Raw genomic sequence first — 25,252 nt, forward strand, 5'->3', positions numbered from 1 at the left:
GACAGGGGAGACTGAGGCTGAGGTCCTTGTCCTCCCGGCCTTCCTCATCTACTCTGCTCAGAAGAGATGGTCCCTGGGTAAGTCTCCGCTGCCCCTCCTACTCCCCAGGCTGGTTCTGGCCATGGCCCCTTCCTCAGCAGCCCAGCTGTGTTTGCCCTTGTGCAGCAGTAGAGGGCGCTGCAGGGCAGACAGTAGGGGACCTGGGGCCACTTCCTAAGTCATCAAAGCTTCCAACCTGATCTTGAGGTTGGCTTTGGCTTAGCAGCCCTGCCTTGGACGGGCCCCTGCCCTGGGTCTCCCAGGTATCCCAGGGAAGCCTCCTGAGCCTGGAAGCAACCTCAGAGCTTCCATGCATGAGGACGGACCCCTAGAATATTCTTGCACTGCTGAGCTTGTTCTCTGAGACCAGGGTACTCCTGGGAATGTAGCCAGCACCTGGGACATTCTCTGTGCCCTTGTCTAGGCTCATACATTTTGTTTTGGCCTGGGAGGGGCAGGACTGTTCATAGCTCTGCCTCCCCGGCGACACCCTAGACACCATCAACCCAGCTTCCCATGAAGGGAGAAGAGTGAGGACTTTGAGCTGTTCTCTACCCGTAAGGGGACTTATCTCACCCCTCCCCACCAGCGTAGGCCCGGGCAGTGCTGGTGATACCTGTGCCATGACATCATGGGACCAGATGTCTGCAGCTGACGTGAGGTGTGCTTTGCTTTCCACTTCTGAGGGTCTCAGTAACGTGGGGCCAAACACGGTAGCCAGGTTGTGAAGTGACATTTTGTTGATGGGCTCCTTCTCAGCAACCCTGAAAGGGAGAGGAGGGGGAGAAGGAAGTCATTCCTCAGCAGCCACTTGGAGCTCAGGACCCTTGGCTAAGCCACTCCTGGAAGGACTCTGGAAAGTGCTCACCTAGCCTCCCTCTCCTAAGAGTAGAGTCCACCTGGTGGGAAGGGGGCTAAGCCAAGGGACCAAGGCCCCGGCTGTGTCCCCATGTACTGTTAAAGCAGATTCCCAGCTTCTGGGCCACCCCGGAACCGATGGTAAACCTGCCAGAGCCAGAAGGACCCACAGACATCAACTGCCACTCCCTTGCCTTACAGAGGACAGTATCACTGTTCTACGAACTTTCCCTGTGACAACTCATACTCATCACGGTGCTTTGGGGTAGGTACTATTATCATCATCCCCACTGTGGAGATGAAGAAACCAAACCAAAGTACAGAGAGGTTAAGTGACTTGCCCAAGGTCACTCGCACGTGGAGGGGCTGGGATTTGAACCCAGGCAGTGCACCCTAGAGCCCATGCTCTTAACCCCTCTGCTGTCTACCCAGGATCAAGCGGTCAAGCTGTGCTTCGTAGCCTGGAGGAAGAGTCACCACGGGTGGGGCAGGGGAGAAAGGAAGGGAGGGCCTGAGGCCCTGCAGCAGTTGCTACTAGACCTGGGGCTCTGCCTGCTGTGCTGTGGCAGCAGCAACCCTAATCCCAGATGAGCCCAGGGGCTGTCTTTCCATGCCTTTCCAGAAGGGTCTGCCTCAAGGGACCCCAGAGTTGCCTCCCTTTGGATCTTTCCCTGCTTCTCTTGCGTAACAGGCCAGATGCTCTGAAGACACTTCCCCTGCGTAACAGCAGGAGCTGCCCTCTGTGGCTGGCGTCCAGGCAGGCCCAGCACCACCAAACACGTCAGAGAGGCTCTGGGGCTCCCTCAGTGCTAGGAATACTTCTGGGGCTGAGACCCACTGGCCCCGAGCAGTGCCTCATCCCACTACCCGCTACGTACCATCATCCCACCCTCTAGGCGGGAGCCACGGGGACGCTTGCTTTGGAAAAGGGCAGACACGTTGCAATGCCAACAGGCAGCTGTGCGGAGGCCAGCGCCCTCGTATCTCTCTCTCTCTCTCTCTCTCTCTCTCTCACACACACACACACACACACACACACGCAGACCGGCCAGGGACCAGATGTGGGAACAGACTGTGCCCGGTTCCCAGGGTGGAAAACCTAATGAATTTTCCCTTCCTACTCCTCTGTGTGTCCTCCCCACAATGCTCGCCAAACTATTTGGGAATTGGTTAGGGCTTTGGTCCTGGCCAAACCAGAGGAAAAATGTCTCGTAATGGGAAAAACAAGACACCAGCCCCAGGCGCGTCCAGGGCCCCATTGGCCCCGCTGAGCCGGGCCTGGCTGAGCTGCAGCAGGGCGCAGGGCGCAGGGCCTGGGCCTAAGGGGGTTTGAGCTCACGGGGGAACTGGTCCGCAGAGCAGCCCCCTCTCGGGGGCGGGGGGGTCCCTGGTCCTGCATGGCCAGTGGATTTAAGGGACGTCCCGTGACTTCTCCCCACTCACACCTGGGATTAGTCCTGGGCTCAAAATTGAGTCCTGAGGACACATCAGGGCTAGTTTCAGTTCGGAACTTTGCTGCAGGCGTCAACTTTCGCAGTCCTTGGTTTGAGGTGACTATGGAAAGGGTGGAGGGGAAGGTGAGAAGGGCCTTAGTTTAGGATTTAGAAGATGTGGCTTCTAAGGACAGATCTGCTACTAACCCTGGACTTGGGGACTCACTTTCCCTATCTGTTAAATGAGGCGTGGGTCAAGATTGAGCTTCAAACTTTTTGACTGTGGCCCACAATAACAAATGCATTTTGTGTTGTAACACAGTACACGTGTCTATATGTAACTGAACCAAACAACAGTACTTAGGTTCACTGCTTGCTGTGTATCCTAACGCTGTCTATTCTATTGCATTTTAAAAAGGCTAAATTGACCGAACCAATGATAGGTTGGGACCCACTGGTTATAAAATCCACCTACAGTCCTTGGCTCCAGCCCCACCATTCTATAGCCAATATTTGAGGTTGCTATTTGGACCCAAATATTCTCAAAACAGAAGAATGTGAGTGCAAGAAGTTGGAAAGCAAACTCTCACCCTGCTTTGGACGGCCCGACAGAGGCCAGCACCCACGAGGCGGGGCTGAGGCCACATGCTCCGTAGCTGGGGCCTGCTCCGGCGTCCCCGCCCTCCCCTTGGCTGGGCCCCTCCCCGCTACCTTTTCAAGTGTTCCAGCAGGAAGAGGAAGGTGATGAGGTTGGGGTCGGGCAGGGAGCGGAGCAGGTGCATCATGCAGTTTTCCTTGGCAGCAGGGTCCGACAGGGCTGTGGGGAGAGAAGGGGTTCAAGCAGGGCTCAGTTCCCGGGGCTCCTAGCCAGAGCCCCCGTGGTCAAGCAGCTGCCCGGAGTACAGGGAAGCAGACCCTGCAGGGAAGGGCCTGGCGTCTGGGTGGGTGGGGGCAGCTGGCTCCTCCAGGAGGCCCCAGCAGGACTGGTAACTCAGGCAGAAGGCAGGCGGGAGGCGGGCAGACCCCTCCTGCCCTGGCTGCACGGGCCTCCACGCCCCGTCCGTGTGGCTAAGTTTAAGCCAATGGCGACATACGCTGCCAGTGGTGGCAATGTTTTCTTTCCACCACCGCTGCTGCTGACGCATGGGAGTGAGCAGCCTTCCGTGGGGCTCCGTGTTCTCCACAGGGGCTGCCCCTGGAGAAGGAAAGGCGGGAGGGATGCACTTGGGCCTAGATTTGGCCCAGGTAGGTGGAGGCAGAAGGCCCGCTGGCCAGGGCCCTCAGCACAGGGGACAGATGAGTGAGTGCTCCTTCTGGAAGGCTCAGCGTGAGCCATCTCAAGTGCCCTCTGGCCGGACTCAGCCTCCTCCTTGGCTCAGGGATGCTGGCTCCTGCCCGCTCACCTCAGGGCAGGCTTCCCTGGATGCCTGAGTTTCCAAGCAAGGAGGCCAGTGTCCAAGTAGGAGCCACAGAAGGCTGCCCATGGGGACATGAGGGGAGAGAGGCAGGCAAGAGAGGGCCTGGCCTCTGTACCAGGTCCCAGCCGGCCACTCATCGCCCTCTGGGCCCCTCAGCCACATGGCCCCAGGACATTGGGAAGATACTGAGCAAAGGAACCCAGAGGTCTTCCCTTTTCAGTGGGCAGCGAGCCCTGGCTCAGCCCCACCCAGCCCTCAGGCCCCCGGGAGCCTCACCAATGCCCTCCATGAAGGCTGGGTAAAGCCGGTCTGTGAGGAGGGGCTCGGGCAGTTCCCGGAAGTAGAGCTTGAGGGTGCCGGCGATGGCGTTGATGTCCATGTCACTCAGCATCAGCAGGATGTCCTTGTTATCTGCAGGGGTGGGGGGCAAGGTCAGGGGCTGGACGGGCGGCCCTGCCCCATCCTCTACCCATCCTGAGACAGCCCCCACCCACTCCATCTCTGCTTCTGGTCTCCCCCAGAAAGGAAGGGTGTAGGTAGTGCCCACAGGTGTCTGTGACTCAGCTCTGCCGGTTGGGGTGGGGGAGGAAGGAGAGACAGGCTGGGGTCTGGTCTGCTGTGCTCCGGGGAGTGGAGGGAGCATCACCCAGAGCTCTGGGGCCTCGTCCACACTGTACCCTCCTTCCAGTTGGAGTCTCCCCATTGCTAAGCCCCTCTCTGGAAGGCACTGCCCATTTTTCACACCCCAAATCATGTCCTGACAAAGCCTCAGCTTCCAGGTTGCACAGATGAGCCAAGCGTCAGCAGGTTCCCAGGCCACATCCTGTCCTCTGCCCCAGACCCCCCACTCAGTCCCACACGGAACCATCACTGCCTGGCCAGCTCAGGTCTCCTGCTATCGCGTCTGCTGCTGCCACCGCTGAGACCTCAACCAGCAGGAGGAGGGGAGAGGAAACCAGAAAGGTCAGGCCTCCCCACCAGCAAGCCCAGGCTCAAAGCCCTCTCATTTCCCTGCAGCCCGCCGGGCACCCAGGAACCAGCAAAAAGGCAGGAACACAGACTCTGCAGTCATGTCTGAGTTTAAGTCCAGGATCAAAACCTACAAGCTGAGTAATCCTGGGCAAGTGACTTGGCCTCTCTGAGCTGCTTCAGTTTCCTTATCTGTCGCAATGGGTGAGAGATTAGAGGGGAGGGAGATTACATGAGAAAATGCAAAAAAAGCACTTGCAACAGGGGCTCAGAAACGGTCTGCCCCATGCCAGGCTGCACCGTGTGTGGGTCGCAGACCAAGGCTCCCCTGCCACGGGCTAGTGCAGGCCTCTCGTGGACAAGGGCTCCTGGTTCCCCTGCGCTCTCCTGCCGGCCCTGTGAGCCTGCTCGCCCCCCACCCCCAGGCTGGGCCTCCCGGACTCACTGGCATCAAAGACGGCCTTCAGCGCCTGGATGTCCGTGGCCACCCCTGATATCCGGTAGATGCCGACCTCCTCGATGCCCCTCTTCTCCACCTCTTCCACGCACTGCCGGACGATGTAGGGCACCTTGGAACGCTCCCGCCTGGGGTAGGGATGTGAGGGGAGGGTGGAGGAGGTTCCTGATGGCAGCTAGGCTGTAGCGCCCCCACCCCGGCATACCTGGGCCTTGGAGAGCTCTAGCCTCTGGGATCAGGGGTGGGGGGAGCAAGGAGAGGGCTGAGAAAGAGGCTGTGCCACCCCCACCCCACCCAGCCCACCGAAAGCCTCCTGCCCAGGGAGATCAAGGACGCTGCAGGAGAACATTTTGGAAGATAAGGCCAAGGACTCTGGGGAAGGAATGTTCCCTGAGATTCAGATGTTTATGGGGGGCCCAGCAGGTGACCTCCATGCGGGAGGTGGGTCAGGTCCCGAGATGCAGGGACAGAGGGCGTGGTGAACGGGAGGACACATGCCCTTTCCCGGGGAACAGCTACTTCCTGGATTCCAGCCTGTTGCTGCTGAGCCAAAATGTGTACCCACGGTTGACAAATCTTCCCATTTATTATGAGAAGCAGACAAGCTGGGATTTGCGCATGAAACCTCCCAGTGTTTACATGCTAGCTCATTTATTTCTAAAACACTGTGGGAGCCAGAGAACACACCTTTGTGGGCCACTGTGGCCTCCAAACTGGCCGTCTGTGACTGCCGAACTGGGGGTGATTGATTAGGTGCCTGGCACGGGCACAGGCAGGGGCGGCTGGGGGCAGGGGCTAGCAGGGACCCCGGGTGCTGATGCCAGCACTTAGACACCGGAGGCGGCACCTACTTAGTCACCACGCTGATCTTCACACCAAAGACGCCGGTCTGCTTTTTGGACGGGGTCCTCTTTAGGCTCATGTCCCGGCTGGTAAATTTCATGGAGAATTCCACTTTGATCTGGTCAGGGGGGAGGCAGGCACAAGTCCCTCAGGGCATGAGTGGCTGAGGAATGCCTCCCAAAACACAGGGGCCCCCTCCCCAGGACTGTGAACAAGGGCTACCTCTAGCACCCAGGGCTCCCTGAACACCTGCGAGATGGTTTGGGAAGGGCAGGGCAGAGCGGGGAGAGAGGGACCCAAGGGAGACCCAGCAGAGCGCCCCGAGGGAGCAGCCAGAGGGCAGGGCTGCCCCCCCACCGCACAGACACCTCCACCTTTCCCGGCTCACCCCGTTCATCTCAATCACGTCCGTGTGCCAGTTCTTGGTTTCCACAGCTTGTGGGTCCAGCTGCAGAGAAAGAGAGAGAGAGAATGTGAGCGAGAGAGGTAACAGCTCAGAGACCAAGCCGGAGCTCTCCCTGCTGGTCAGCACCTGCTCACAAACCAGCTACCCAGGGAGGCAGAGCGAGGGGGTGAGGGGAGGGCCCGGATGCAGATCTGGAAGTCAACCTTTCCGGGTGGCCCTAGCCCTCAGGCTCCCCCAATCTTGGCTTGAGAAGGACCCCCCTGTGAAGGAGGTAGGGTGCACTGTTAGGTACCTCTGCCCACCACCCTGTGAGATGGGCATTATTACCCCATTTCACAGATGCAGAAATGGAGGTTCACAAACGGTAAGCAACTCGCTCTACTCCTGAATTGGAGTCGTCAGGAGAGGGTAACTTGGGTGAAGCAGTTGGCTCCCAAATAAGCCAATACCCTAGAGGGGAAGTCTCCGACGTGGGCTGGACCCAGGGAGGTGCGGATACCAGGGGAGGGGCAGAGGCCTCCCTCTCGTGCGAATGTTCCACAGTTTCTCTAACTCAGAGGCCCTCAAACCATTTTGCTTGTGCACCCACAAACTAACTCTGAAAACCCACGCACTCCCTGACACATTTTTAAGTCAACATCTGAACATTTTCATGGCAAGTTTAAATACTTGCAAAGAATATACTTTCCAGAATAATGTAAATATTGCCATTTTAAAATAAAACGGGTACATCATTCTTTCAAGTGTATTCAATGGATTCTAAATACCATAGCGATATAATTCCCACAATCATCCATTTAAAAAATACATGAACAAGCTCTCTGTTCCTTTCCAGAGACCCTGCGTTGTTTTTTTTTTCTCCCTTCTATTCCATTTCTCCTAAAAAAATTCTGTCCCAGTTTTTATTTTTATATTTTCGAGTCTTTTATGCATCACCCTATTATATTGTGCTTCCACAAAAACATCTGTATAAATGGAAAAGAAAAATGTCCTGGGACCACAAGGCTCTGAATATTCAAAAGATATCCAGGATTAGTTATTGCCACGATAAGCAGCACACACTCAAAACCCGAGCCCACAAATGTGAGTACACATTGAGCAGCAAAGTAACATTTCGGTGGACTTGTATCTCTTAACGAGATGGGTAGAGTCGTTTTTATTTCAGTATACATATCTATATGAATATTATTTTCATATAGAGTGAAATGGAGTTCAGTACCATTATTTTTAATTTCAAAAAACCCTTTTTATTTCGGGGGTACGATGTGTTTTTTGTTACGCGGATGAATTGTATCAGGCTGACGTCAGCTTTCAGTGTGCCCGCCAGGAGAACAGTGTACATTGCACCCGACAGGTAATTTTTAGCCCTCGCCCCCTCCCACGCTCTCCCTTTCTTAGTTTCCAGTGTCCATCACAGCTCTTTACGGCCATATATATCCAGCGCCCATTCTGTTCCCTTTTTTTTTTTTGGTTTTGTTTTAAAAGATGTGGACGATGACACATTTTGTTCACATAAATAAGTAGATGAAGCTGAAAAGAATTTTATTATACCGATGTTATGTGATACTTTAACTTCTTTCCATGTTACTTGCCTTCAATTGCCTACAACGTACTTAGTATGGAAATTATTTTGAACGATCTCTCAGCTGACAATTAAGTCCTCCATCAGTTTTGTGGAAGGCAAAGAACTGGACACACCACTTGACTTCTGAAAGGCTTTGTAACCGGCCGTTAGAGATTTTTACTTTCTCAGCACCTCCAGGGGCATTTCTAAACGCCCCTCTGTTCGCCACCCAGGAGGTCTGGGCGCCCCACGGCAAGCCTCGGGTCTTCATCTGCAGAGGAGGAGAGGGGCCGGCAGCGACATGCCAGTTCTTGGGCAGGTCGCTTTTTGGCAATAGCACCTAGGGGAGCTCAGGATCTGCAAACTGAGTCCCTTAAAGCTCTCCGGGCCCACGCAGCCCTTGGAGAGTCTGTGAACCCCAGGGGTGTGTGTGCCTCAGTATGAACACTGGTGCTACAACAGGCACCACCACCACAGAAGGAAAACTGGATCTGGGTCAGCCCAGGGTGGGCCAGGGCCTGCGGCTTCCTGTAGCTCCAGGTAAGTCCTTCCCGCACCTCTGTCACTGGCTGGGGACAAGTGGCACTCAAAAGCTTCTGACCGGGTCTGGGGTCTGCACTTGGCTCACTCTGGGCCCTGCACCTGGGCTGGCTGTGGCCCAGGCCTCATTTTCAGCAGTCAGTTCCCGCTGGAGGAGGGATGGAACTGAGGAAGGGCGGGGCGGGGGGGGGGTGGTTGGCACAGAGAAAGTGGTGTGGAGAGAGGCACCCCTGGGGGAGAACCACTGCCCCAGCACCTCCTCAAACGCAAGGCAGGCGTGAGGCCGTCACCAACCTGGCTGCTGCACGGGTCCCTGTCCCTGCTGGGTCCCCAAAGGAAGCCCCAACTTTCGCCTCACTTTCCTGAAACCTCCCCTCCCCTCTAAACTTCTTTTTGTTCCAAACCCTCCCTGCCCCTTGTAGCTCCTTCATCTCATCTAGGCTGCTGGCTCTTGGACATAGGGCCTGGGTCTGTCCCCAGCTCTGTGCCCCAGCAGTGGCCACACAGGGCGGAAGAATCTCAAATGCTTTTTGTCAACTGACCAAGGCAGATGCTATCCTTGGGAGAAACATTCTGGAGTTATCATGCCCCCTTCAAAAAAAATTTTTTTTAATTATTTATTTATTTTTTTTATTTTTGTAGAGATAGGGTCTCGCTATGTTGCCCAGGCTGATCTTGAACTCCTGGACTCAAGTGACTCTCCCCTGCCTCATCCTCCCGGGTAGCTAGGATTAAAGGCTTGTGCCACTGTGCCCAGCCCTTAATTTTTAATTGACACATTGTAATTATACGTATTTATGGGGGACAATGTGAAGTTTCACTACTGCCCCTTTTCAAGGCAGATCTCTCCAGGCGTCAGCACAAGCCTCAGGCCGATTCCACAGCACCTGGTCAGAGTCCTCTGCCCCAGCTTCCCGTGACCTGGCACCTCGTGGTGGCTGCTACAGGCTGAGCCAATGGTCCCTTCCCGAGTGCTGGAGTGGCGTCTGGACACAGCCCGAGTAGGGGAAGTGCAGGACTGGGAGTCAGGCTGATCTGGGTCTCCCATTCAACTGTGTGAATTTGGGCAAGTCATGTAACCTCCCTGAACCTCGATTTCCTCGTGGGGGAATCCGTTCCTACCTCACAGGGTTGTTATGGGAAACAGTAACCACAAAGGGCATATTTTGAGCACTTCCTGTAAGTCTGACAAACCCTTTACACAAAGCATCTCAGTTAATCATCACGACAAGCCTGTGAGGTTTAAGCCTTCACAGCTACTCCCATTTCACAGATGTGGACACTGAGGCTCAAAGAGAACGAGGAACTTGCCCAGTGCCATCCATCCAGGCAGTGAGGGCTGGGGTCCACATCAAGTCTCCCTGGCTCGCTCTTTCTGCTGAAGCTGCAGGGTAACAGGCAAACTCTCTAACCTGTGCTCACACCTCGCAGCAAGACGGCAGCTGCTGTTACCGCAGTTTACTCAGAAAGGACATCAGGCCTCCTGGCCCCTGGTCTCACCCCAGGGTGAGCAGACCCGGTGCCAGCAGGCCGCCTCCAGGGCAATCCCTCCTTCCATTCCCTCCCTCCCTCCCTCCCTCCCTCCCCGCGGCGTCTATTCCCGCTGCCTGGTGGGACCCTACATTTTCCTGGAAGTATGAGAGACAGGGAAAGCACCGCCTGATGCGAAGGTCTCATTCTAGCCCCGCCTCTTCCGGAGAGCCTTCCTGGATAGCCCCAGGCCACAGGACTTGGCAGCTGCTCTCTGCCTTCCTGGGGCACCAGCGTCCCACCCCCCACAGCCTGCCAGGTACTACATGCCCTCGTCTCACATGCTCCAGCCGTCAGAGGCCAGTCCTGGGCAAGGTGTCACCTTCTTGTTTTGCTGCGAGTCCCTCCCCTACCCCTGCCATCTTCCTAGTGCCCGCCGAGGGAGGCCTGCCTAGGCTCTCGGTGCCCTGACAACGATGCTTTGTCTCCCAGGAGGCCGGCAGCCTCCAGAAACCAAGTCTATTTCAGGATGTCATTTAAATACAGAGAAGGGAGGGTGGGGAGTGGAGAGGGACAGGGCCCATTTTTCCAGAGAAATGCTGTTGCCTGAATTGCTGGGGTTATTTATAACTCCTGGGAAATGTGGACTCTGCTATTTCCTGATTAGATTAGTGCCGGGTGAAGGAGCCAGGCCCTGGCATGTCCGGGGACAGGAATACCTGACTGCTCACCCTGTAGGCCCAGCAGACAGGTGCCATCCCTGGGCCCCAGGGAGCAGGTACCTGGGGGACATCAGATCACCTGAAGGAGGGAGACTGATGGGGCTTGCAAAGGGCCAGGCTGGGGAGACCCCCCAAGTGCACCTCCTTCACACACACACACACACACACACACACACACACAGTGGGGCTCAGGCAGGGGAGAGAAATGGGCCACAGAACATCTAGGAGGAGGTTATGAATGACTGGGCCACACACGGTCACTAAAAGCAGCTCAACTATTTTCTTTTTGTTTTGCAGTTAGCCACAGTCACATCATGGCTACATGCTCAAACCTCTCCCAGGGGAGACAGTGAGCTTTGGGGCTGGTGTCTGGGAGAGCAACAGGTCCCCTGCCCCAAAAACCTGGGCCTCTGCCGGGAGCCCTGCAGGTGGCTGGGGGAGGCCGCCTCACCTTTCTGGACCGAAGTGGCCTCCTGTTCAGGACAGGAAGCGCCCAAGCCACCTCGCAGGGGGGTGAGAGAATTTGAGGTTCCAAGGGCAGGGGAGGGAACTCTGTGCACACCTGCACATCGTCTAGGGCTGAGTGTCAGGAATGTCCTGGGGTCCCCTCTGAGAGGTCTACGCCCTTCCTCCCGGTCCGTGTCCCACCAGCCTGCTGCAGGTGACCCCATCACTGCTCCTTCCCTCTGCCCGTTCACAGCCAGCTCCCAGCGCTTGAGTGTGGGGCACTCTCACCTGCAGGGTCTCCATTCCTCCTCCCCAGTAGGTGACAGAGCCACCTTCAAACCCAGATCCTTGACTGTTGAGCCACACTCTTTCCACCATACCACACCAAAGTCTTCTGGGATGACTTTTGCCACCTCCCCTTCCCATAAACCCTTACATGGGGTCCTGCCATCTACAATAAGGGGCCTGTGGTGGCCCCATCTATGGGCAGCTGGGGCTTAACGGTCAGAATCGGCTGCACAATGGACGGGAGGTGGAGGCACGAAGCAGCCTTCAGCCACTGTTACCCTGGATGTCACACAGGGGCTGGCTGGATGAGGGTGATACTGAACACAGTATCACCAGGGCCCCCAGGGGCTCCCAGGCTGCACCCCCTTCCCCCATAACCCCAACCTCCTGCTCCCTGACTTCCCTTCACTCTCAGCTCTGCCCCGCGCCTGGCCTCTGGGCCCCAGGCCTGGCAGCCCCGTCTTGGAAGGTGGGTGGACTTCCCCGCAAGCCCAGAGTTGGTTTTAGAGGTTAATAAAAACCAAGTGCTTCCTGACAACAGGGCAGTAAACCCAGTCACCCTAAGAGGCAGGACAGGAACATTAGAAAAGGACTCAGGAAAGACCTCACCGCGGCCTGCCCTTGCACGGGGCTCTCCGCGGCAGGGAGAGCTGTCTGCCTGCCCTGGAGAGGCCGTGCACAGCGGGCCCTGCGCCAGGAAGTGTGTCCGATGGTGGCTCCCAGGCTGGTGGCCACGGTGGCAGCCCTGGGCCAGCTTTCCTCTGCCCTCCCCCAAGTGCAACTAACGCTCAGGGCTGGGTCCCCTTGGGACGCCGAAGCCAGCCTGTCATTGGGACGGACCGCAGGCGTGAGGGGCCTGGTAGGGCTGGCAGTGGGGAACCGGGGGCTGCCAAGAGCCTGCCTCCCCTCCCTGGGGCAGGGCACTGGAGGATTCCGTCAACGTGGCTGCTCTGCGCCGCGGAGAGAGGCTGGGCGGAGAGGGAGGGGCTGTGGGGCCCGCAGCCTGGCTTCCAGCTTGGCAGCTGGGTCAGGAGAGACCAGGATCAGGCCCAGTGAACTCTCCTCCTCTTCCCAGGGGCCTGGCAGCCCCACCTTGAGGCCGAACTAGCTTTGCCCCTCCCGCCCTCGCCTGCAGGGCCGGGTACAGCAGCGCCGGCCGGGTGCCCTGCAGCCAAGGTTTGGCCAGCCCCGCAGGCCAGCCCCGCAGGCCAGCCGCAGCCACTTGGGCTGTGTTACACGGCACCCACCCAGACGAGGCCACTCCGCCGGGGCCTGCCTCCCCTCCCCATCCTGAGAACTCTGAAGTCCCCGAGGCCCACGTGTGAAAGGGGTCAGCAGCACAGAGTGAGGCCTTTACTGAAGCCAGGTTCGCCTCTTAGCGCCCGCTGCAGCTGGCCCTCCCAGTGCTCCCGTCCCAGCGGCTCCACCTGCCCCCAGCTGGGCTGCTCTCGGAGGCCCCCAAGGCCAGGCACACCTCCCCAGGCGGGCCCACCCACCACAGCCTTCCCCGCCCCAGGCAGCCTGGAGATCTCAGCCCAGAACGAGGTCGCAAACTCAGCCGGGAAGCTGGGGCACCACGCAGTAAGGGCCGGGGCGGTGGGTCGCTCTTGAGAAAAGGAAGATGGCGGGGCCCAAGCAACACAGAGGCAGACCCAGCAGCTCCGTCCCCAGGGGCCACCATAGGGGTCAAAGTCCCAGGCAAGAGGCTTGCTGGGGTCCTGACCCGGAAGTTTTACACTAGCTGCTGTGGGAAGGCTAAGGGCCTGTAAGACCCCCAAGGGCTGAGGCCTCCCTCTGGACTCACAGTGGTTCAGTGAGACTTGAACGAGTCCCTCTTTGAAGCAGACTTTATCCTCCCTGCCCAGGCCAGGAACCGTTTCTGGCACAGAGCCTCTGTCAGTGAAAATGAGGGGTGCCGGCAAGTCCTCCGCCCGCGCGGGCTCTGAGAGGCCCCCAAGCCTCGCCTCCACGCCGCGTCCCACGTTCACTAGGCACCGCCGTGCCTGTTCCCATGCACAGCTCGCGAGGCTGGGTGCCGCACACAACAAGGCTCCCGAAGTCCCCATCTAGGGCACGCGGCCCTGACCCCAACCGGCCCCATGACCACCCAGACAACCGGACAACTGAGAAACGGCCACAGGGCTCCATGGGCTCTGGGCGGCCTCCTCGGAGGCCACAAGAGCTTGTGTCCGGCTGAGCTGGCGGGGTCTGAGCGCCAGCTCCTCACTGAGCCACCCATGTGACCTTATCTGGGTCACTCTCTGAGCCTCAGTTTCCTCATACACAGACCCGTGTGGGTAATAATAGTGCTTACCTCGTAGGTCATCACCTGACTTACGTCAAGGGCTAAGAATACTGCCTGGTACTCAGCATGTGCTCAAAACGTATCATCGTCACAAAAACAGTGTTTAAACTCTCCAGCGGCTCCCCACTGCCGCGGATTAAAGGCCCAACTCCTTGTGGTGACCTGCAAGGCCCTACATGATCTGGCTGCTGCCCCCCTCACCCCGAGAATCTCCTACAGGCTCCACGAGGCCTCCGTCCGCCTCTGAACACGCCTGCCTCAGGGTTTTTACCTGGAATGCACTGTCCCAGATCTTTCATGGCTGAACTCTTCCTGTCATTTAAATCTTAGTTCAAAACTGATCTCCTTAAGCAAGGCCTCTCTCTCCCCTCTAATCCATTACCCGGGTTTATTTTCTTCACAGCATTCGTCCGACCTAAAATGACCTTGTTTATTGACTGACTCCTCCTATGGATAGGGTCTCGTTTGCCTCGGGCACCCCTGGGTCCCCAAGGCCCGCGAGCCCCACACATGGAAGGTGTCCCCATCCACATTCATGGACCAAGGGAACAAACTGGGATGTGCGGGGTGGAGACAGCAAAGCCTCCCCTCCAGGGTTCCTCCAGGACAAGGGCCAAGAAGCCCTACATTCCTGCTGGCCTCTCTTCTCCCGTGTTCACTGAATGGCTGGCACTGGCCCACGGGCAGCCCTGTGACCTCCCTACCCAGACGCTCCCAGCGTGTTGAGGGTTTATGGCTTAGGACTAGGAATCTTGAGACACGGCCAAGATCATCATATGAACTGGATTCTGAGAGATCATCCTGCTCAGCTCCTTCATTGTGCTGATGCCAGAGAACCAGAGAGGTGAAGAGATTTCCCCAAGGTCACACAGCAAGCAGTAGACCCAGGATTAGAGAGACTGAAGCTTCTTGATTCTGACCAGCCTGGTGCCCTCCTCCTCTGGCACCCTGTGCCACACAAGCCTGAGGGCTGGGGGTGCTCCAAGGAGGAGGCCTCCCAGAGCATGGACGAGGCATTTGGGGATCTGGTGGGAAGGGACGCTGCGATGTCACTGCTCCAGCTGTGCCCACCTGAGGCAGCAGCCCCGGCTGGGGTCGCTGTCCAGGACAGAGATCATTCTGCTCTCACAGTCTAAACAGGGCTGGGAGATCTCTGCAGGGGTCCTGGATCCCTCCCAGCCTCCCTGAGAAGTAGCCCGTGAACGGCTCCCAGGCCACTTCCCACCTCTCCGAGGCCCATCATGGGGGCCAAGCACAACGGGGCTAGAACTGACACTGGTTTTCTCCCGGGGATTGGGCAGGCGGGTCACAGGTGCGGGGGGCTGTGTGTTCCTCTGAGGCGCTAGGGAACTGGCGGGACACAAACACCCTCTCTGCCTCTGGCATGATTGGATAGGAGAAAGGAAGCCAAAAAATAGCACCTGTTGACCAGTCCCCAACAATCTGGGCACTTGGCAAGGCCACTCAGCAGAGGGCCGCGTCTTTCAGACTAGTGCCCCTTGACCAACACCTGGCAACTCCCCCAAACCAGCGCCTGCAGCAGTTTCTTTCTGGGTGTCTGCCCTCCTGAGCCTCGGGCCACGCTGCCTCTGGATACGACTGCAGCACTGCGCTCGGGACGCTCTGGCCTTTCAGGAACCCCTTGGTTGGCAGGCCCAGCTCTCCCTGGTCCGGGGCCATCCAAAAGCTGGGGCGCCTAGCCCAGCACAGCTGACTGGCCAAGCTGTCTGTGCTCCCCAGGTGCCAAGAAACAGCGCCTTGCCAAGTCCACGTAGGGAAGGGGTTTTGACCTCAGGGTCCATGGGTCCCTCAGACAGCACAGCTTGTGCACGTGGCTGGCCGTGTCTGGGTCGGCTCTGTGACCTTCACCAGGTTCTCAGAGTCGAGGATTCCTGCTCTGTGGACTCAAACAGGCCTCTGGGGAGCCAGCTTGACAGAGAGGCAGGAGATTGTCCGTGCGGCCCCAGGAGCAAGGTCTTGTCACTCGAGGGGGTGGGCAGGTGCTGTGGAAATGCATGAGAGTCACCCTGTCCCCGCTTCCAACCTACCAGCTGGCCTGGCCACAGTCGTGGCCCACACGGAGGCCCCGGAGGAAGTGGGCTGGTGGCAGGGGTTTCCAGCCTTGGTGGGCGGGGGGGGGGGAGGGGCACCGCTCTCGTCCCTGTCTCCAGCACAGGGACTGCCAGAGCTGTGGGTGGGCCTGCGGCGGTGAAGACACAGACTCAGGCAAACAAGGCGGAGGGCGGCCGGGCAGAGGGGTAGGCAGCCAAGGGCAGGATGGATTTCTATCGCATAAGGTTCCAAGATCTTCCCTGAAGCCCAGAGCTGGAGTATGAAATAAAGTCAACAAGCCCACGACATATCTGTGTCTTGCACCGAGTGCTTTGCGCCCTCGGTGACAGGAGCAGCCAGCGAATGGCTGAGTGAAACCTCTGGGGATGTGCACACGGTTTGCAGACACGTGGTTTAGGAAGAACTGGGAAGTAACTGACAGACTCCTAGAGGGACTAGGAGCTGTCCTGTGGTGGCGATCAAGCAGACAGATGGTCTTCATCCTGAGCCTTAAGCTCCCCCAGACAAGTGGCCCAAAGGGGTCTCCCCATGCTCTCCTTCCGTAGGTAGCACCTCTCACCCTCTCCGTACGCAGGGAGCAAACCCCATCACTCCGGGTGGGCTCACTCTGGGTCTCAGCAACACCAGCCTCCGCCTTCTTAAGAGAAGCTCTTTAGGAGCAGCGAACTCCCAGACCCACGTAACACCCCCTCGAAGCCCAGACAGGGTCATCAGGAACTGTCCTCAACTCTCCTCCACTCACCTGGCCCCCACCAGTCCAGCCTGAGTCTCCACCTCTGGCCCCTACCTGGCCTAGTGTGGGTCAGGGGTAGCTCTGCCTTAGCTGCAGAGCTATATAAGGACCTCGATTTCCCCGCCAGACAAATGCTCCTGGCCTGGCCTCGCTTCAGGGGCCCCGCAACCCTATTAAAACCTTTGGAGGCTTCAGGGGCTGGGAATGAGATTCCTCCTTCAGCCCCTTCCCCTCCAAAGTCCAACTTAAGAATCTAGAAGCAGGAGGGATGGGAGGAAGAGTGAGGCACCAAGCCTGGTCTACTTGAGTGTGATTTGAGGCAAAAAAAAAAGGAAAAGGAAAGTAGAAATGTGAAGTTAAATACCGAGAGCACTGACTGAACCCACAAACCCAAATGCCACGTGTCTGCTCTGCTAAATGCTGGCACAACAAACCAACTGCCGAGCCAGGGGCTGGAATGAGGCTTCGGCCCTAGAACTCTCCTTGGGGACAAGAACCCAACCATAGCCCCTCTGGGACCCAGAGGACAGCCCATAAGTGGTCCCTGCCTCGTCTCCCCTGACAATCAGAGACTCCTGGGACCAGAGGATCCACACTATTTCAAAGGCTTGGTTTTAATACCGGGGGCCTTTCCATCCGAACAGATTCTTCAATCCTGAGGTCCCCAGGTGAGTCACACTCCCCCTTCCAGCCTTTCATCTTTAGCTAAATGGGAGCAGGAGGGTCTTTCACATCCACGACATCAAACCCTTAGGGCAAAGTTAACGAGGAGTTACTGAGGCGACCCCTCCTGTAGGGCTGGGCAGCACCTGGCACCCTTCCCCTGCCCACCTAAATAAAGCACCGCATGGTCCCAGCCCTCGGCTGGCAGCGAGCCAGCTGCACCGAAAAGAGCAGGTTAGCGCGGCTGGGGGAAGAAGGAAAGAGAACAGTGAGAAGTGGCTTCATGACCCTGCCTGCTCACCCACTAGCCTACGCGCAGTGAGACAGGCACAGCAGGGTGGATGTCCCTCTGTCACCCACAGTGCAGACCCTGTGTCCACAACACTGACACACTTTGTCACACGGCATGTGTTAGCACACTGAATCACCCACCACACAGAGCAGCCAAGCGCCAGAGCCACCCCGCAGTGGCACTGACGCCAGCCCGCTCAGCAGCCCAGCGCCTGGCTGGCCCAGCACCCTTGCCCAGCGTCGCCGTCAGACACGGAGCTATCAGACACCAGCAGAGGCGAACCCGGCTGAAGAATTCCCAAAGTAGCTTCCTGGTATTGCCAGCTACAAATGCGCAGGGAAAGGAGAATTGAAAGTCTGGGACTTTAGGTTTAAAAATTGTCCCCTACCTGCCAGGCACCTCCCCAAAGGGGCAGGTGAACCAGAAGGGCTCTGTTCCAGCACTGGGCCAGGAACCTACTGGGTCCGTTTCTCGCCAAGCTTGAGGTTTGGAAATGGATGGTGAGCTTTGGGCTGGTGTCTGCTGGCCTCAGCAGGGGCTGGGGAGGGGATGGCTCCATGCTGCCGGGCACAGACAGCTGCCTCAGCACAGAGGGGCTCTGCTAGCCTGGTCCCCAGGGAGGCTGAAGGTGACACAGGGGCCAATGCAGGACAGCTCAAGTTGCTGCCCTGCCCAGCACTTTCCAGGAATGATGTCACCTCTGGGAAGTCAAGTATGCCCCACTGGCAGGAGAGGAAACTAAATAAGGAGCCAATCGGCCCAAGATCACTTCCCCTCTGCAGGTGCCAGGAGCCTCGAAGCTGGCTGGAGTGAGAGCTTGCACAGAGGGTCCTCCCCTAGCTACAGGAGGGCTTTCAAATCCCCAGCACAGACTAGCTGTGTTGTCGCTATCTTGAAGGATGGGCACGGCCCTGGCCAGCCCGGACTGGCACCCTTTGACATTTAGGTGACTGATTTGGTCTCAGAGTTATCAAGCGCTTCCTGTGTGCGAGGCACTGGGTCTGGCTCTTCCTCGGATGCCTGATGCCAGGGCCCGAAGCCAGCCCCAGGGCAGCCTGCCCAGCTGCAGGACAGTCCGCTTCTATCTCCGATTTTAATCCCAACTCAGGTCTGGGGCTGTGGGCAGGACGGGCAGCCTGCCCTGGCACAGCGCGGTCTGAGCTGCCTGCTGGGTCAGGAACCCCCTGGCACACTGATTGAGTTGCTTGGTGCCCGGCTGGCACTGGGCCAGCAGTCAACTGGGTGGTCCCTGAAGGGGACGCCTACAGCCCCCAGACTCAGTGGCATCGCTACCACCCCACAACCCTCCCCTCTCCTCCTGGGTGGGGAATGATCCCCCACGCCTGGCACAAAGAAACCCCACATGGCAGATGGTGTTGTGGTGCCCCTTGGCAAAGGGGCAGCCAGCAAAGTCCACTGGATGCAGGGGGATCGGGTCTGGGCCGTACACGGAGGGAAGACACCGAGACCCAGGAGCCCCTTGCCCTATTGCCGTGGGATGGACTCAGAAAGCAGCCGGGCAGAGTGCACTTGCGTAGGAGACAGACTCCCTTTTCCTGAGACAGACACAGATGCAGAGAAAGCCGCCACGGTCGGGGTAGCAACCAGCATCCAACGTTAAGTTAAAGCCACTGACAACAGATGCACACACATACCCCAGCCTCTGTCCCAGGACTGCAGGATCAGGTAGGAGCTGGAAAGGGAGAGGCCGAGAGAGGGTCCCCAGTAGCCCCCAACGCTCCCGCAGTCCTTCTAGCCCAGCCCTCTCGGACCCCTCCAGTCCCCGCTAGCACCTTGTGGCGGAGCAGCTTGCTGCGCACCCGGCCCCAGAGCCGGGCGCCTGTGTTGGGGGGCCGCTTGCTCCCCGGCTCCTCCAGCTGGTCGAGGCAGCAGCGCTCCAGAGGTTTGCACACCGCCTTCAGGCTGCAGTCGGGCTGAGGCAGGACGTCGGTCATGCTGGCGGCCCGGCCGGCGGGGGCCGGATCCCAGCGGGGACGCGGGCACGGGCAGCGCTGGAGAGGGACTGTGCGGAGCGTTCAGCCCCGGCTGTTACTCGAGCCGGCCGGGGAAGCTCATGGTGCGAGGCCGCCTCCTCCCCTGCGCGTCCCTCCCGCCCTCCCCGGAGACTGCAGCCCGCTGCGCCCCAGCAGCCGCCAGGCCGAGCGCACCGCCGCCTCCCCGTGGCCCGCCGGGGACGCCCAGTGCGTGCGCCACAGACGGGCAGCCCCCGCCCCCACCGAAGGAAGTGACTCAAAGGAGGCGCTGGAGCTGCCCCTCCAAAAAACCCAACCCCGGGCTTTAACTCTTGGCAAGCTGGCGCTGCCTCTCACCGACTGCGACTCTGCGTCCCTCCCTCCGGCCCCCACTAAAGTTTGACAAGCAGCTAAACACAATCCAGTCCCTTCTAGTCCCTGCCGTAACTCCTTCAGCACCGAGCTGCTCCCGGGGCGGGGGTACCAGGGAGGCTTGGGGCCAAGCCAGAGGGGGCTGGCAGGGGCCAGGGCTCCAGGCAGGAGCTGCGTTTAGGCCACGAACAGCTGCCCTCCTCCCCTGCAAAGGACTCACACTGCCCCGGAGCTCTGCTCCCCACCCCAACGCCTGCCCCAAGGCACCTCCCTCGGTGCCAACTTGGTGACAGGGCCACACACTCATGGATGGGCACTCATGGCCCTCCCTTCTGAGGACTGTGAGGGATAAAGGGGATCCCTAGTGTGGCAGTCTCCAGGGCTTTCGCACCCTAGTGGGAATCAGGCCACTGTGGGTCCCCTCCAGGGACATGAGCAAAAGCCAAAGGTGACACTGGTCATAGATGTCCAGCAAGAGATGCTCCTCACATGGCCACTTTTAACCATGGCCCTGTGCACCTCACCAAGAAAGGCTTCTGCTACCAGGGAAAGAGGACGCCGGCGACACCGGCCACATGCGTGTGCTGGGCACAGAGTAAGAACTTGTTCTGACCCTCAAGTCAGTGAACATCCTAACTGAAGAGTGGGAAGTGAATTGTGTCTGGAGGCGACATCGCAAGTTACAGTATGGTGTTCAGAGAAAAGAGAAAGGCCTGAACCCCAAACGGTTGGGGTACACACACCGGAGGTGTCCAGGAAGTCACACCGCTGCAGAGCTAGGCACATGGAGGAAGGAAACCAGTGTTTGCACAGCACCGACCGTGGGCCAGGTCTTTCAATATCCGATTGCATAAGCTTCACATTTGTGATATTGGTATTACTGGCCCTGTTTTAGAGACGTGAGAACTGGGGTTCGGGAGGTAAAATTTTCGCTGGAGGTCATCCAGCTGCAGGTGAGGCGGGACAGGTCCCCTCCAAAGCCCTTGGTGCTCACAACCACCGTGCCCTGCTGAAGTGTGGAGGGTGCTTTGGATTCACGAAAAAGAGCTCAGTCAGGACGTTTCTTGGCTGTCCCTGGGGCAGGTGAGTCAGGACACAGAGACCTGTCCTTGGCATCCGAATGCTCCTGCTAGATCTCAACCAGCAGACGGGTTGTAGGATTTTACCTCAGAGCCCTCAGTGTTTTTTGAGCAAGGGGTGGCTTTACCGCAGGGAAAGTCAAGAATTGGTCATAGTACGAGCTGCCCATCACTGAGGCTTAGCACGGGAGCGTCGCCGTGCCAGCCCTCTACGTACACGATTAACTCACTCAATCCTTCCCCGACTCTATGGAGGAAACACACCCCCATTTTACCTTTGAGGAAACTAAGGACTTTGAGAAACTGAGCACTAGGCCCAAGGCCAGGATGGGTCGGGACACACACCGGGGTCTGGCTAACCGCACAGCCTACGCCCCACCCCTGTGGGACCCTGGTGTGGCAGCGTGTGGTCCTGCGCTGCCTTCTGCCTGGCTGGGGGAACCAGGGCAGGGTGGCCAGCCCAGCCCACTGTTTCCGGGGCTCCACACTGCTCACTCCCTTCTGCACAGCGCAGACCATGGCCACACGGGATCCCGCGCACCTGAGCCAAAGCTGCCCAAAGCCACGGCGGCTAAATGGGGGGCTGAGCTACAACAGCTTTGCCAGCGCCCCCCTGAGGGGGAGGGGGAGAGACCGACAGAGGCAGGGGCACACCTGTGTCCCCCGCCCAGCTGAGGCCTGAGTCCCTCTTCCTGACCCATCTATTACCTGCCACTTCCAGGGCACCTGGGTGCCACCTCTGAAGACAGTCTTCCTCTGGCCCCTCACGGGAAGCCCCCTCACCACAGCCACAAAACCCTTCTTCCCCAGGAAGGCTCTGCCCCTTTCTCCAGGCTACATTCCTTTATGCCGTTCATTTCATTCAAGAGGTAGTGAACGAGGGCCTGGCCGTGTGCCCGAGCCTGGGGTGGGGGCTGAGGAATCCCGGAGATGAACCAAAAGCCAGCGCTTGACAAAGCTGCCAGCCCCAGAGAGGCAGAAATGCATCTGGCACATATCAACTCTGCACCTACTATGCGTCATACCCAGGCGGACAAAGCATCATCTGTGCCCTCAAGACACCCAGTATCATGCCGTCAGGACAGCACAAGTCAAGTGCTGTGAGTGTCAAGAGGAAGGAGAGAACATTTCTAGCTGGAGGCAATCAGGGAAGGCTTCGTGGAGGAGATGGGGTGGCGTGGGGCCCTGGGTGCTGTGGGGAAAGGCCATCCATCCCAGCCGGGCCCCAGCTGGACTCCATCCCTTTGGCAGATGTGCAGTTGCTAGTTGTGTAACTGGCTGGGGAGGTGCCATTATACTTGCTCACCACGTCGCCTGCTGCAGCACGCTTGGCACTGGCTGGTTAACTTCAGAACTAGCTCCTTGCTGGCTTTCTAAGGTTCTCTTCCCTCTAGCTGGGTCACATGCCACAGGGGTGCAGTCTGGGGGAATGCTGTGCCCCTTCCTGCCGCCGGGTGTGTGGGAGAAGGGGGACAGCATACACCCTGTTCCCAAAGCCCTACACTTGTCTGTCTTAGGAACCCCAGGCCCAACACTTGTCTGGGTAAAGCAAGTTCTGATTGGCTGAGCGATGGCCAACTGGTCTCCATGGTGACATAAGCGCCTTAGCAGATGGGTAGCTGGGTTGGGAGGCTCTTCCCTTGGGATGCGCATCTTTCCCTTCCTCCCCTGGACTGGGGGCCTCCTTTGGGGACAGCACAGATTTGCTTTCTTTTCTCCAAGCCAGACTCACTTCTTCCTGGAATCAATGGTGTTGGGTGGAGGAGGATTTGTGCAAGACAAACGTCCCCAGCAAGTTCCTCAAAAGCAGCAGTCTGAATTCTAGTCCTTCCAAGCCCACCACGGACCCTTCCTCATCTCTGCTGGATGGGCCGGGCTCAGGGGACCCTGGCCCCCCAGGAAGTGACTGCATTCCCTCCTCCCACACGACTTCCATCCAGCCACACCTTGCAGAACCTCCTCTGAGGACATGCAAGGGCCCCCTGGTTGGATAAACAGAGCCTGGGTGGTACGGCCCCCACGAACAGATGTCACTGCCTTAGGAATTAAAAACATTCCTAGTGGACGGTCCCATCCTCCCTCATCCCCTCCGCAGGCTCTCTGCCAGAGGAATGAGAGGGGCTGTCCCTAGGGAGACGTGGGTGGGTTATACCTAGGGAGGGGACATGCCACCCAGCACAGCTGTGACTGAGGCAAAATCAGGTTAAAGTGATCAGCAGCGACATCACTGAGGAAAAAAAGGTCAGTGGGGAATAATACACATCCTGAGACATGTGGGTGGGAGAGGGACTGCCACAGCGCTGCCTTGGTGACAGTTGAGGGTGGAGACAGCTTCCAGGCAAATCCTGCAGCCTGTGAACACCAGGAGGAAGGTTCTTTCTCAGAACCTAGGGATGTGGCTACGGCTTCTCTGGAGTGACCTCCTCCTCCCACTGGAATGACTTTCATCCCCCTCCAGCCCATACTAGAACCCCGATTCCCAGTCTTGTCCTCTACAGCTAAGCCAGGAAAGGGGGTTTCTTTTCTTTTCTTTTTTTTAAGACAGAGTCTCACTCTGTTGCCCTGGGTAGAGTGCAGTGGCGTCATTGCAGCCTACCACAATCTCAAACTCCTGGGCTCAAGTGATCCTCCTTTCTCAGTCTCCCAAGTAGCTGGGACTATAGGCGCGTACCGCCACACCCTGCTAATTTTTTAGTTTTTCTGTAGGGACGGAGTCTCGCTCATGTTGCTCAGGCTGGTCTGGAACTCCTGGCCTCAAGCGACCCTCCTGCCTTGGCTTCCGAGAGTGCTAGGATTACAGGTGTGAGCCACCTTGCCCGGCTGGAAAGGAGGTTCCTGAGCAGCCAGCTAGACCAAGGCCACAGGCCACCCCAGCGGGGACAGCTGGGAGCCAGGGGTGGGGGGTGAGGAGAGCCAGTAGGCCACCCAGAGTCCCAGGTGCTGGACTGGGAGCCCAAAAGGAGCCTGGCATACAGCTGAGTGTGAGGACCAGAGGGCTGTGGCCTGGGTCCCTCAAGAACACTCCTTCTCAGCCCCAGCAGAGCACGGCACGGCAGGCCCCGAGGGAGCAGAGCTGGAGGCAGGACGCTGGCAGACAGTGAGCCAGGGCCCGAGGTCACGAGAGCTGGAGGGAAGCCTGGCAATGGGCTGCCCAAAGACAGGCGTGGGGCTCCAGGTGGAGAGAGAACCCAGCAGGGCCGTGCATGGGCACCCAGCGGTGTGCCAGTTTGGGGGAGGACGGCACGTCACAGGGACAACAGCAGGGAAGCAGGGATGGGAGTGTCCTCCTAGTGTGAATGGCTCTGTGGTTCCTGCACTCCTACTGTGTGTTCTCACCGTTTTCTGCACCTACCCTAACCAAAACCTGGATTATAAAGGCAGAGGTCTCCCCAGAAAGAGAAACTGAGACCCATTTATGCCTTCCTGTCTGCCCATCCTGTGCCTCTGAATACCTGCGATGTTTGAGGCCTGCCTTAGGCCCAGGGATGGGAACCCCTTGCTCACAGTCACCGAGCAGCCAGTGGTAGAGCAGAGCCTAGAAGCCACCTTTTTACTCATTTACTCATTCACTCATTCATCGCTGAATGGATACCCACCGCGTGCCAGGCAGGGAGGCCCTGTATAGCTCACAGTCTAACTCAGCCAAACTGAGCTCCCCAGGGGTCTGGTCCCCGCCTGCTCAACAGCTGCGCATGGGAGTGGGGGTCACAGCAATCTGACCTCTCAGTCCTAAGTGGCTATTGGTGGTTACACAAAGACACCCAGGTGGGGCTGGGGAGCAGTTCCGGCGGGGCTTGAGGTTTAAGATGTGCACAACATAAGGAAAGGCGGCAGACGGGACTCAAAGCTAGTTGCTCCGCAGCCCGGATCAAGCCTGCCCAAGGTAACCTGCTGTCCTCCATCTCCCCACAGGCCCGCGCCGGCTCCTCGGGAGTCCAGAGTACGTGCCGTTTCCCACACAGCTCTGTTCTCCGCCCTGCCTGGCCACCTCCTCATGCTGGTGTCTCCGGGGTGCCTGGTGTTTCTAGGTGGACGGGAGAGGCTGACACAGCCCAAGGGCTTGTCTGCTGCAGAACTGCCCTGGCAGCACATCCCTGGCAACCTCTAGCAATTCTCATGGCACATTTAGTCACGGAAAAGGGTGGAAAATCCACTTGAGCCATTGGGAACATCTTGCTTATCTAGAACAAAACCCACCCAGGGACAGAGTGGTCAGAACATGCCTCCCCTACCCCAGGACACAAGTCACAGCCGGGAGCATGCTCAGGAAGGAGGATGGTGTGGTGGGGTCTCCCAGCACCGCCCATG

At 58.2% G+C, this 25,252-nt stretch overlaps 1 protein-coding gene across 5 annotated transcripts in view; it reads right to left on the reverse strand.

Moving 5' to 3' along the window:
• Positions 1 to 25,252, reverse strand: part of ABR (ABR activator of RhoGEF and GTPase) — a 174,142-nt gene that overhangs the window by 2,625 nt on the left and 146,265 nt on the right. For 4 of the 5 annotated variants that reach the window (XM_069482192.1, XM_069482193.1, XM_069482194.1 and 1 more), the window contains 6 exons: positions 6,406 to 6,465; positions 6,026 to 6,135; positions 5,163 to 5,302; positions 4,025 to 4,159; positions 3,042 to 3,147; positions 656 to 803 (listed from right to left, as the gene is read on the reverse strand). In XM_069482192.1, coding sequence (XP_069338293.1) covers positions 656 to 803; positions 3,042 to 3,147; positions 4,025 to 4,159; positions 5,163 to 5,302; positions 6,026 to 6,135; positions 6,406 to 6,465 — 699 coding nt within the window. Of the gene's footprint in view, positions 1 to 655; positions 804 to 3,041; positions 3,148 to 4,024; positions 4,160 to 5,162; positions 5,303 to 6,025; positions 6,136 to 6,405; positions 6,466 to 19,313; positions 19,476 to 25,252 lie in introns of those variants that run through there. The other variant, XM_069482197.1, reaches the window with a different exon arrangement.

This window comes from Eulemur rufifrons, chromosome 9, assembly GCF_041146395.1.
Source record: "Eulemur rufifrons isolate Redbay chromosome 9, OSU_ERuf_1, whole genome shotgun sequence".
NCBI classification, from domain to species: Eukaryota; Metazoa; Chordata; class Mammalia; order Primates; family Lemuridae; genus Eulemur; species Eulemur rufifrons.